The sequence below is a fragment of the Orcinus orca genome, chromosome 2 (genome assembly GCF_937001465.1).
Source record: "Orcinus orca chromosome 2, mOrcOrc1.1, whole genome shotgun sequence".
Taxonomy (NCBI): Eukaryota; Metazoa; Chordata; class Mammalia; order Artiodactyla; family Delphinidae; genus Orcinus; species Orcinus orca.
The window spans coordinates 196,981,814-196,994,430 of record NC_064560.1 but is presented as its reverse complement, the minus strand read 5'-3'; the positions used below and the strand labels follow the sequence as shown (position 1 = coordinate 196,994,430).

Genomic DNA, 12,617 nt, shown 5'->3' with positions numbered 1-12,617 from the left:
GACAGCGGGGCTTTGTGTATCATAGAGGAAGAGGTCTCAGTCCCACCCCGACACTGGAGTCAGAGGGGCCAGCATGGTGGTGGTCTGCCTGACCTGGGCCAGCTACGGGGTACCTCCAGACCCTCGGTTTCCTCATCTACAAAATGGGGCTAAGGGAGGCGTGAGGATTAAGGGAGTACGGCTCACAAACATGCTGAGCACAGCCTCAGCTGGGCAGCAAGCGCTTCTCCGTGACTGTTGTGACCGGGTGATGGGAGGCCTGGGCCCCGCCCATCCTCCCGCTGGGCAGGGCAGGCGACCTGTGCTAGGAGCTCTCTGCAAGTACTGAGGTGGGAGGGCTCAGGGGACACGAGCTGAGGCCAGACTCGGCCTCCTGGAGGAGGGGAGGTCTGAGTGGAGCTCTGAAGGGCGAATGGACCTGTCCCTCTGAGGTTAGACCTAGCCCAAACTAAGTGGTCCGAGAGGGCTTCCTGGAGGAAGCCTCGCTTGCCAAAGGAGTGTCTTCATGTCTGCCCACCCCCACTTCTGCCCAGCCTCCTGCAGTCAATCCTGGACACGCTGAGTCTCCACAGCTACCAGCCTGGACGCTCCTTCCAACTGCTGAGCCAGAAGGCACCGCCCGCCTGCAGAGGAAGGCAGGAGAGAGGGCCCAGCTTCCGCTGCAGGAGGGGCCAGCTCTCCTGGGCCTTCACACCCCGTTGAATCCCCAGCATCAGCCTGTGACGTCAGGCTTGTCTGCAGCTTCCGGGGACAGGAGGGTGGGAAGGGGCTGGCGGGTGACCCCGGGCAGGGTGTCCTCAGACACGTCACAGGCTCTGTTAACCCAGCGGTGTTCCCCCGACCCCCGGGTCCCAGGCAGCAGCTCCTTCCCCCGTGAGGTTCCTCTGGCCTCCCTCTCACTTCTCTTCCCTCTGAAAGAAACCAGGCAGTTGCTAAAGCCCAGGGTCCCCCACTCCCATCCATGCTGCGATGGTTAAACGTTACCAAAAACTCAGGCGGGAGGAGGGGTTGGAAGAGGTGTAGGGTTTGTGTGGATTTTTTGACATTTTATTTTCTCCCTGATTTGAATTTTTACTTGTTTTATTTGCAATGAATACTATATTAACATTACAAAGTAAAAAATGCAAACGGAACCCAGGCTATGCTGCGAAGAGACCGGGTCCCTGCCTCCCAGCCGTGCACCCCTCCCGGCATGTCCCAGGCGAGTCCCAGCACGTGGGAACATCCACGCTGCCGCAAAGCACGGCCCAGGTACTGACCGTTCTGTTCTTTGCTTTTTTCAGTTGACAATTATTTTGGAGATTGTAGCAGTTTCCCAGGGCTGCCATAACAACAGCCCACAGATTGTGTGGCTAAAACAACAGACATTTATCCTCTTAAGTTCTGGAGGCCAGAAGTGTGAAATTCAGGTGTCAGCAGTGTTGGTTCCTTCTGGAGGTTCTGAGGGAGAATCTCTCCTGGCCTCTTCCAGCACCTGGTGACCAGCAGTCCTTGGCTTGTAAGCACATCGCTCCTCCAGTGTCTGCCTCCATCTTCATGTGCCCTTTTCCCCTGTGGGTCTCCGTCTTCTCTCCCCAGCCCCAACCCGGAACCATGCGGCCTGCAGGATCTTAGTTCCCCAACCAGGGATTGAACCCGGGCCCCCGGCAGTGAAAGCGGGCATCCTAACCACTGGACAGCCAGGGAATTCCCTGTCTTCTCTTTTTATAAGGACACCAGGCGTTGGCTTAAGGGCCCACCTACTCCTGGATGACCTAACTAATAACACCTGCAAAGACCGTTTCCAAATAAGGTCACATTCACAGGCACCTGGGTTAAGAACCTCAACACGTCTGAGGGGACTCAATTCAACCCACAACAGACACGTTTCCTTATCAGTGTGTTCCAGGTGGCCATGCTTTTGTGAACAGTTGCATGGCCTTTCATCGGGTGAGCATTCCTTACTTTATTCTTTCAGCTACGCTTGGGACAGTAACTGGATGGGGACAGCTGAACAGTCTTGGAGGAAGGGCAACAGCTGACCAGGCCACAGAGGGACAGTGAGGCTGGAGCTGAGGGGGCAGATTTAGCCAAGGCCTGGGAGGGAGGACGGGAAGGAAGGGTGGCGTGGCAGACGCTCCCAGGTGCCTAGAATCCCAGTTTGTTCTGTGCTTCAGTGTGTCCAGAAAAATAAAAAAACACCTTTCCAGACTCCCTTGCAGCTAGAGGTGGCCATGGGTCCCAGATCCTGCCAGTGAGATGAAAGCTGTGGCTGGGGCTTCTGAGAAAGCTTTGTGAAAGGGACACACGCAGCTGTGACACATCCCTTGCCCTCTGACCCTGCCCCCTTTTACTGATGAAATGGGGACGGGATGCCTGCAGGTGCAGTGGGGATAGAGCTGGCCCCGTGGCCTTGGTGGGCCACTGAACCAGCCTGGCCTGGGGAAGGCCAGTCACACACTCTTCCTTGGTTTCTCTGTCATTTGTAGCCAAATGCATCACGACCCGGTAAGGAGCTGGCAGGTTTTGCCCGGGGTGGGGTCATGCCTTAAAGACCCCCCCAGGAGGCTGTGAGGTGAGTGGGCTACACTGGGCAAGAGGAGGCAAGCCTGGGTGGGGGCATCTGAGCCAAAGGGCAGTTCCAGGCTGGGAAGGGAGAGTGCCAGTGGCAGGTGGGCGGGGCCACTGGGGAATGAAGGGAGACAGGTGAAGCCCCCATGCAGTTTGAGGGAAACCCCAAGTCAACCCACCAACCGTTTTCCCCGATTTCTGCAGCACGGGAGGCCGGCCGTGGGGAAATGCGTCCTCTTCCCCGTGCCCTTTCACGCCTCTCTCCTTTTCCTTTTTTATCCCTTTGGGCCCCAGGCACAGGGAGTGAACAAAGCATGCCCCTCCTCCTGACACCGTCCTCACTGACCCGACCTGGCCCGCCTTCACTGATGTAATCAATTCTCCTGGTCAAAAGCCCCTCGCCCCACACAGAGCTGGGGCCTTCATGGCTCCCCCATGGGGGGCGGGCTCCTGTGACTGCAGGAACAACGGATCAGCCCTTTGCACACACACACACTTTAATACTCCCAAGAGCCCAACGGAGGACACCGGCGGGGGGCGGGGGGCCCTGTCCAGGGTCACAAGGCCAGAGCCCCAGGCCCTGTGCGCCCACAGCCCTCACGGCGACCGGCCGTCCTCCACCCACCGGCGGGAGCTTCACAAGAACCAGGATCAGCCTGGGCTCCCACCCTACCCGCCCCACCGACTCCTGGCGGCCGACTCGTCAAGTTCTGCGGTTGGAGTGGCAGTTCAAGCAGCAGAGGAGCCTGGGACAGGCCAGCGCCCACTCTGTGCGAGCCTTGGTCCCAACTCCCCTGCTGCGTTGGTACCCAGACCCTGACCTCTTGGCACCCACCCGGGCTCCGTGGGGGAGGCAGTGTCCACCGTGACCAGGGCCACTAGCTACGGCTGCTGGGAGCTGAGCCTACGCAGAGGGAGGGAAGGCAAGGATGCAGGAGAGTGAAGCCGGGACATGGGGTTGAGTAGCCGAATGGCGACGGGCGATCTGCTGGCAGCCTGCAGGCTGAGGCAGGAGTGGCAATCAGAGAGCAGGACGCCCAGGGACAGACTGGAGGGGGCGGGTGTCAGTGAAGACAAGGCAATTTGGGGGCAGCCATGGCAGTGCATTCAGGGGTGGGGTCATCAGGAGGAAGAAGCCAAGGAACAGACAGGCCAGACGGGGGTGGGCCATCCTAGGACAGATGCTGAGGTCACCAGGGGTGGTGGGGAGCCCGAGGCCTGGCACTAGAAGGGGGTGACTGCAGCAGAGCGGGGCTGTGGGGGAGGGAAGATGAGCAGCCCAGCCCCTGGCCCACGGAAGGAGGGTGACGGAGACAAAGCAGCGCTGGCCTGGGGGGCTCCCACGCCCCCCTCACTGAAGCCTCAGCGTCTCCCACCCTCCCGATACAGGTCCTGACTTCAGCCGAGATGGCCAGGCCTCCTGGGGCCGCTGCTCCCCCTGCCCCACCCTCCACGGGCAGGCACCGCCCTCTCCCTGGTCTGGGCGTGTGCCAGGAGCCCTCCCAGCCCCAGGCCCGCTCAGATGACCCCCCGACGCCCCCCCGACCGCCCTCCCGGCCTCTCCTGGGGGCCAGCCGAGCGCCCACTCCCCTCCTGCCTTTGGTCCCTGGAGGGCGGGTGCCTCCTCTTCCTGGACTCCGAGGCTGGCCCCTGGTCCCCCTGCCGGCCCCTCACGGTGGAGCAGGCCTCCCATCTTCCATCCAGGAAGAGGAAGCTCCTGAGGCCCAAGGTCAACAGGCCCAAGGTCATGTGCCCTTCGTGTTGGTCGAATGCCAAGGCCTTTCCAACCACCGTGTCCCCTCCCCCTGGCCCGCGGCGGGCATGGGGGCCATGGGGTGCCGAGGCGGAGGGCCCCTAAGCTTCCCATGGCACTCGGGCTCCCGAAATGGCCAGGCGTCTCCAGGGGAGCTGGCTTTCGGGGTCCCGGCACCTTGACGCCGCGCACGCGGGCACCTGTCCCCACCAGCCCGGACACAACCCCCCGCCCCACCCGCGGTCCCCCCACGGCCGAGCTGCTCCAAAGCCGGAGGTGCGAGGCAGCGTGGGACCTGGGACCAGAGCCTGAACTCGCCATGGCAGAGCCTGGGGTGCGGGGGAGTGGTGGGCAGAGCTGGAGCGGGTCTCTGGCCACCAGCTCCGGGGACACTCCGGGGATCCAGTACATAAGCAACACGTTGCAGAAGGCAGGTCGCTTCCAGCCAGGCAAGCACACCCTTCCTTGGGGCCTCCTGCCCTGAGGCTGCCCTCCCTCCCCAGCCCCTTCCTCTCTTTTCTTTCACAGCACCCCCCATACTTATCTTTTATCGTCTCTTGCCATCTCCTCTACTAGATGTAATCCTAGTACCCTTAGTTAGTGCGGTCCCATCAGCACCTGAAACGGGGCGTGACACATCATTGGTGCTCAGCGGTATGAATAAACCTGGCAATTCAAGGACAGGGAAGCTTTGGAAATGAAAACCTCCAAGAGGGAGGCAAGAGGCTGGAAAAGTAGGTCGGGGCTGGGGCTTAGGGTTTTACCGGGTACAAGCAGGGAGCCACTGGAGATTCCGGTGCGGTGACAGCTCCCACGCTGGAACCTGGCACGGCAGTGACGGCAGGCCGCAGGGGCCAGATCTAGGAGCTGAAAAACTGCTGGCAGTGGGAGTGCCTGGAGAGCCAGATCCAAGACCAGGAGATGCCCTCTTCTAAGAGCCAGAGAGGCTGCCTAGCTGGGAGCCCAGAGGCCGTGGCGTCCACCACAGACAGGGACCAGGGCTTCTTTGAAAGGGGGTTGGAGATGAACTCAGGCTGAGGGTTCTGGGGCAAACAGAGTGCCGCTGGGAGCCAGGTAGCCTGGGTTTTGACTTGCGGCTGCCCGAACCTTCACCAGTGCCCCTCATCCATGGCATGGGGTGATCTGTGGAATTCCTCCAAGGGCAGTTTGGAGGAATGACTGAAAGGGTGTTCACAATGCCGGGCACGGTCCTGGGCACAGCTCTCAACAAATGGTATTTTCGCCGGGTGGAGGTACAGGCACGTGCAAAGGAGGGACACTGGTCTCGCTGCTATCTGGGGGTGCCCACAGAAAGCAACGCCAAAGCCCTCACAATCCGAGGTCCTTCCCATCTCACGCCTGAAGATGCGCAGTTTTTCACCATGGCTGCTCCTCGGCTCAGCTCGACCTTGGCCCTTCACTCAGCAGTCTGGGCCTCACGTGGACGTGCCCCCTCAGCCACATTCTGTCAGCAGCCCCTCCATCATTAGCAAAGAGGAGGTAAAGTCACATGAATTAGGGGGTAATAATAAACCTTGATCTGCAGTACATCAGTCGCAGGAGCCTAGCTGGGTGAGGGTGGGGGAGTATTTCGTTCCCCAGTCCCTAAATCCTATCTAGTTCTCAGTATATTTACCAAGTGTTAAAGAGTCTATCTCGGTTTTAGTAAGCTTTTCTTTTTGCCACAGAAGCTTCCAGAACTAACAGTGAGGGTCATGGACCCAAGTGCATGAGAATTTCATTTGGCTGTGCCCTCTAAAAAGTAGGTGAGGGCTTCCCTGGTGGCGCAGTGCTTGAGAGTCCGCCTGCCGATGCAGGGGACACGGATTCGTGCCCCGGTCCGGGAAGATCCCACATGCCGCGGAGAGGCTGGGCCCGTGAGCCATGGCCGCTGAGCCTGCGCGTCCGGAGCCTGTGCTCCGCAACGGGAGAAGCCACAACAGTGAGAGGCCCGCGTACCGCAAAAAAAAAAAAAAGTAGGTGAAGGGACTTCCCTGGCGGTCCAGTGGTTAAGACTCCACGCTTCCACTGCACGGGGCACAGGTTCGACCCCTGGTCTGGGAACTAGGATCCCACATGCCGCATGGCCAAAAAAAAACCCCAAAACGAAAAACAACTAATTATAATAATGTTGCTGTTTACTACGGCCAGAAACCATGCTCTGGGTCTTAAAGGTTCTGAATTCTTAAAAAAAAAAAAAAAAAAAAGCGGGTGAGGTTCTCATTTAAACTCCTTCTGGCCCATTAGTCCATCTTGGAGTTGAGGTTATGTTATGAAAGCATTTCTTAACACAAGAAAGATTGAATCCTAGGAGTTCCCATTCCTGTGCCAGAAGGAAACCCACAAGGATCTGCCCCGGGCAGCTGAGGCAGCCGGCAGACCAAGCGGGAGCTTACGGCCAGTTGTACTGTGTGATGAAACTCAGGAAAAGAGGTGGCTTAGAGATTGCGGAACAAACAAGAAGCACAGGCGTTAAAAAGCTTAACAATATTATGCGTTTATTATAGTTTATAGAGCCATGTTACACATGCTTGGTGCTTCAAACTGAGTTATTGTTAAATGTTTTTCTGGATGCAAAGCCATTTGATGCGGATGCCTTAAATACTATTAATATTTCTGCACCTATGACCTATGGGCTAAGGAAAAACCAAGGACAACTCCAGAAATGGCAAAGAGCATTTAAGAAAAAGATGTACATGAGACGCAGTGCTAAGTCCTTGAACCAGGGCCTACAGAAGTTACCAGAAAGTGAATAAAAACAGAATTGTTCTATGAAAATAGTTTAACCAATCACCCTCTGTAGATAACAGAGCCTCATACCAGTTTTGGATGTTGTAGAAAAAAGGTTATTGTTTGGTACTGATGCCCTTTCCCCCTCCATACTGTATGCAGACATCGTGCAGCCCCCTGATAGAGCAGCAAACAGAATACAGCACAGCGACTGGCCCCCTCCCTATGACATCCCAAGGCTGTTTCTTACGGCGTCTGAGTGCCTTGAACGAAAAGCAGTCAATTTGATCAAACCTGCCACTTTGTGGAAAACCAATCATCGCGCTTTAGATGAATGTGATGCCACCACACCCACCTTCCTCTGCGGACTCCCCGAATGCTGGCTGAAGACCTGGGGGCCCGGGTGACCAACCTGTGGGAATTTTGATTTGCCTGCTGACCTAACGCCAACGTTCTATCACTTCCGGTTTTTCCAATGGGAGCGCATGAAGTGTGCCAACCGCACGCCGCCCGCCCCTCCCATCAGGTCTCCATCCAGCCCCAGCTCCAGCAAACATCCTCTCCGGCCCTCCGGAGACCATTCGGTCATGAGGACAGACACCGGAAGCCTTTGGCAGGACACGCCCACTCGTGGAGGGCCCGCCCCTCCTGCCTGCTGCCGTGGCTCTGAAGGGCCCGCACTTACAGGCCTTCAGGCAACCAGGGAACCCGAGCACAGTCCGCACAGTCCGGGCAGTGACAGTCAAGGCCCATAAAGGGCAGGAAGCTGCGGTGCAGGAGACCTAGCCAGCCACGCAGTCAAGTGCTTCTGCGCAGGCGCGAGGGACCCCGAGGCCACCCTCTGTTAAGTAGAGGAGCAGACTGTGGAGCGCGCGACCTCGGCTGCGAGGAAGCACAGCTTGGGGGGTCGCGCCTCCTCCTCAACCTCTTGGGGTCAAAGTTAGGGTGGAACACACCTGCCTGGACCTGCCGGGTCTGAGCTCTGACGATGTGCTGCACTTGCACCGCTGCCAACGGGAGCCAGGGCAAGGGGCTCTGCAGTCAGGTGCCCGGGAGGCCACGGTCAAGGCCATCCAGTGGCAGTCACGGGGCGGGCGGGGGGGTGGGGTGGGGCAGGGAGAGGGAGCCTCGCGGTGCGGCCCCGGCGTCCAGTGGACGCCCACGAACCGCTTCAGCTCTCGCCACTGCTCTGCCCTCTGGGGTCCTTGCTTTTGCTGGTGGTCAGATGTCAAGAATATAGAAGGAACTGAGGATTAGTAACGTGGCCTTACTAAGCATGCTGATCCCAAACCAGAAGAACCAGACACAAGAAGTGATCCGTGTTCCCTTCCTGTAGTTGTTGTGCGGGTGGATTATCAGGGTTCCAACTCAAAAACGTAGAGAGACCAGGGCTTCCTGCGCCACAGACACCGATCCTGAGGTTAAGGTACAGTAGGTAAGTCTGGCTAAGCAGCGCCGGCAGCAGTAAACCTCCTTAAAGAGCTTCAACAGCTGCTCAGGCAGAGCCGCCGGTCTCTACAGGCGCCCTTCTGAATGAAGGGTCTCATAGATCATGAAGAAACAAACCAGAACTCAGCAACACCATCAGGCGTCCAGGGTACTATCCAACGGGTCTCGCTTTACTCAAATTTAGCAAAATAGTCGACATTTAAAAGAATGTACGTAAAAACCAAATAAAAAAAACCCACAAGAACAACTTTGATTTTCCTCAAATCCGCAGGCCTTGAACCTAGGCGCACAGCACACAAACACCATATGAAACCAACAGAGAGCTCAATGTCACCTTGGAAAATAAATGTCACTCTGGGGTGACAGTTCTTTATACAAATATTATGCTTCCCCCTAAACCCCTACCACCAAAAAAAGGGGAAAATAATAAGAAATCCAAAAATAGAAAACAACATCTTGTTAAATGTAAACTTATCCTCTGGAGTTTTTATATATGCTAGAAACATGCATTTATTTCAGCTCAGATGTAAGAAAATATGTCTATCAGTATTACTTATAAATCAGATTAATCCTCAAAACAATTGACTCACTGTGAGAACATGATTTTAAATTTTAGTAAATTACATCTTTACCAAAATTATAAATTCCAACCACGAGCAAAATGGGTATGTTATACCCAAGGAGAACTACCCCTACTCTGTAAGCTGCTGCTCATTTATCAGTTTCCTACACTACCGGTGTTAAGTTCAGAGTGCTTTGTCAATGAGGAGCTTGGGCATTACATTTTCCTCAAACGCCCAATGAAATGCCTTTCACAAATTAACTGCAGATTGAGAGCAAACATGTGAACAGAGAAAAGAGTCAAGGGGAGCGATGGCTATTCCACTCAGAGACAGAAAGGGACAGAAGAGATGACCAAAGGTATCCCCCAAGGGGTCAAGGCACAGAGGAAGAGGGACCTCCCTCCAACTCAGGAGCCTGGCTTCTGTAGGTCATGACATGGCTCTCGGGGCTGCCGGGGAGACTTCCCCACAGCCCAAGTCTGTCTTGCCGTGGGCCCTTGGGCAGGAGTCCTGAGGACGGTGCCAGGACCAGGCTCCAGTGTGGCACAACACTGGGTGAGGGTGACGCAGCTCCAGATGCCTAACGCAGCCAGCCGGGGACTGCTCACCCGATGGTGGGGTGGGGAGGGAAGCACGGGCACTGACACCACGGGCGGCGGTGGAGGCCTCTGCCCCAGGTCTAGTCAAAGAACCACAGGTTCGCACTGGGACGCTCAGCTTTGAAGGGGACCTCCGCCATGGGCTTACCTCTCTCCTGACTGCCAGATACAGCAAAGCCTGGCTTACCCAGAGAACAGCTGGGGTCTTCTGATTAACTCAGTTCCATCAAACTACTCAATGGATAACAGATTCTGAACAAATAGAAAAAAGTGTCTCGTTAAATTTTTCATCTATGATTCAGAAGGCACTTCAAAATTCCGGAGGGCCACAGGGCCACTGTCATTAGGCCACCAATCCTCCTGTATAGGACCAATGGAGAAGCTGTAAGAGACAGGGCTCTGTTTTTGACCTGATGATGTCCTGGACGTCTTGTACCTGAATCTCTGGTATTAGCTAGTCCGTCAATTACTTTGCAGAGTCAAGCATACAGCACAAAGACACACAGTATGTTTGCATTTTGAATAAATGGGATTTTGCTGTATCATGGCAGTTTATAAAACAGTCTCATGAGTTTGATATTTGACTCTAAGTAAAATCCAAAAATTATAATCGTACATTTAAGAGGTCACAATGTGAGAGGTAAAGTACTCATTGAGTACAGTTTTCTTAATAACCGAATCACCTTGCCAATCTGCACTCAGTATCCATTTGTTTAGAAGCACAAAAGTAAGCTACTGGCGCTCAACTGCTACAATGTGCTAGCGCTGCAAGATTCCACTAGATGGAGGAACCAAGGCTCTCAAACCAAATAGCCAATAACCATAAGCGTTTCCTGTTAGACAAGCCAGGACCTGCGGGAGTTGCCCTGAAGGCGGCCTGAGCAATGGAAATGCCTGGTCTCCCCTCTGCTCGTGTCCCCTGCCAGGTCACACCTTACCTTGAGAACACACACAGGCCAGGGTAGCACAAACTGCTTCGGTCACACGTTTGCTGGGGGAGCTAAAATCAAAATCCTATTACCAACGGGCCTGGCGTGGGGTACTCTGAGGTAGTTCCTTAACTCGGGATGCCTGTTACCTACTCTCTCAGAATTCAGTACACATGGGAAGTATTAAAATAGCCATGCATCGCTTTAATCACAAGTCACTGGAATTGAGTGCAAAATAAAGGAAACTTGAGTTGCTTTATTTAACTTCCAATTTCTGGGAGGCTCAAGAATTATAATTATTCTGGACAACAAAAGGAAATAAGACTGTGCTTACAGATCTTTTTCTGCCATATTCTTTCTGTAGGATTGCTATTTTATTGTTGCCCTTTCTGTTACACGGCATGTACACATCAGGTGTTAAAAGGTACAATACATTCTACGACTGAGCACCACTTTCTGTAACTGAACAGGCAAAGAAATTACACTGAACATCAGCATCTGGCAGTATTTTTCGGAAAAAAAAAAGTGACTAAAATGGGTTTAAATTGATTAACACTATTAAATCACATCTAATATTTTGATACTACATGATTCAATACAGCTATACGATACAATTATACAAAATGTGTTAACATCAAAGAATACAACCAAAATTAAGATAGCAAACAAAACCTATATAACTTTTTTTTTTACAGGAAAATACTTTTGAAGTATGCATGTAACTGCCCATTCTTTTAAAGAAAATCTACTGCAAGCAAAGTTATCAACCTCCAGAAAAATCACACATAGCATTACTAAGCATATCCCCAAAAAGTGTACAATATGCACACTTGGAAAATACAAAATTAAAAAATTGTAAGCAACAGGTGAGCTCCATATTTATAAGAGTGTGAAAAGAAGTCCCATTTTTAGCACTGTTGTATAAAGAATTGTCTTTTGATGCGAAGTTCATGAATTGTCCTCCTGTTGGGACCACACTTTACAAAAACACCGTGTTTTTGAAACGAGATTACAGAGCAAGATAGAGCATCTTAGCAATGTCATCTTATTAAAGTTTTTTTTTTAATTTTTACTACTTTATCAAAACATGTCCCTTGGGTATGTAGGATTCATTTTTAAAATTCTTTTCTAGAAACAATATACAAAGGAGAGGCATATTTATTCCCAATCACACTCCTGGAAGATGCTTCCCGAGGCTGAGAAGGGTCTTCTCTCTCTTCTTCTCACTGGTTGTTTTTGGCCTTAGCATGTGTTAAGATGTGAGATTTCAGGTTAGTCGACTGAGCAAACTTCTTATTACAACCGTCGAAGGGGCACACATAGGGCCTGTCTCCGGTATGGATTCGCACATGTGTGCGCAAATTGAAGTCCAGTGAAAAGCGTTTCCCGCAGCCTTCGAACGTGCACTGTCGAGGAGAGACCAGAGACAACCCGCTCAGACTCCGACTAGGCCCGGGAGGGGGCAGCTCACTGCTGGGGGGAGAGCAGCCTACCTCTTCTACCTCACTCGCTCCTCCCTGCCCCTCCTTGCCCTGCCCTGCCCTGGGGGGAAGCTTTTGAGATATAGTCTAAATTAGGGGGCAGGGAGCTGTAACTCTGCCCAGACAACTCTTAGGACCCATGCGTAGCCCTCATGAATTGTTTAACCACAACGTAAAAGAAACATTCAGCAAAACAGCAAGAATCTTCCTAAATCTTATGTTAGGGTCCTAACATTTGTGTAAATATTTCAAATAATAAGAGGCAAACGGTTAGGAAGGTTCCTGGTGTCAAGTATCAAAAAGAACCATGTGAGATTTACCAGCTGCACTGCTAATTCGCTCACTTGTCCATGGGCTTCTAAAAACAAGGCAATAAACACTATTTTCAAAGTTACTCTCTTACAGCAAAAATTTTAGAAGTTCCCTGTCAATTAGCAGTTCAATATACTCTAAAAAATAAGTTAACTACAGCAAGTAAATTGCTTTAATCCCGCAGTGAACACATGAGAACTTCTGTTTTAGGCTTGCTCTCGAGCAATCCCGTGTTTCTCCTGACGCCAAGT

The 12,617-nt window shown here is 53.2% G+C and overlaps 1 protein-coding gene across 1 annotated transcript in view; it reads right to left on the bottom strand.

Annotated features, from left to right (window-relative positions):
* Positions 1-6,779: 6,779 nt before the first annotated feature.
* YY1 (YY1 transcription factor) overlaps positions 6,780-12,617 on the bottom strand; it is a 30,309-nt gene continuing 24,471 nt past the window's right edge. Inside the window, exon 5 of the mRNA XM_004262396.4 lies at positions 6,780-11,979. Within this exon, the coding sequence (XP_004262444.1) occupies positions 11,797-11,979 (183 nt within the window). The 3' untranslated portion in view covers positions 6,780-11,796. The remainder of the gene's footprint in view (positions 11,980-12,617) is intronic.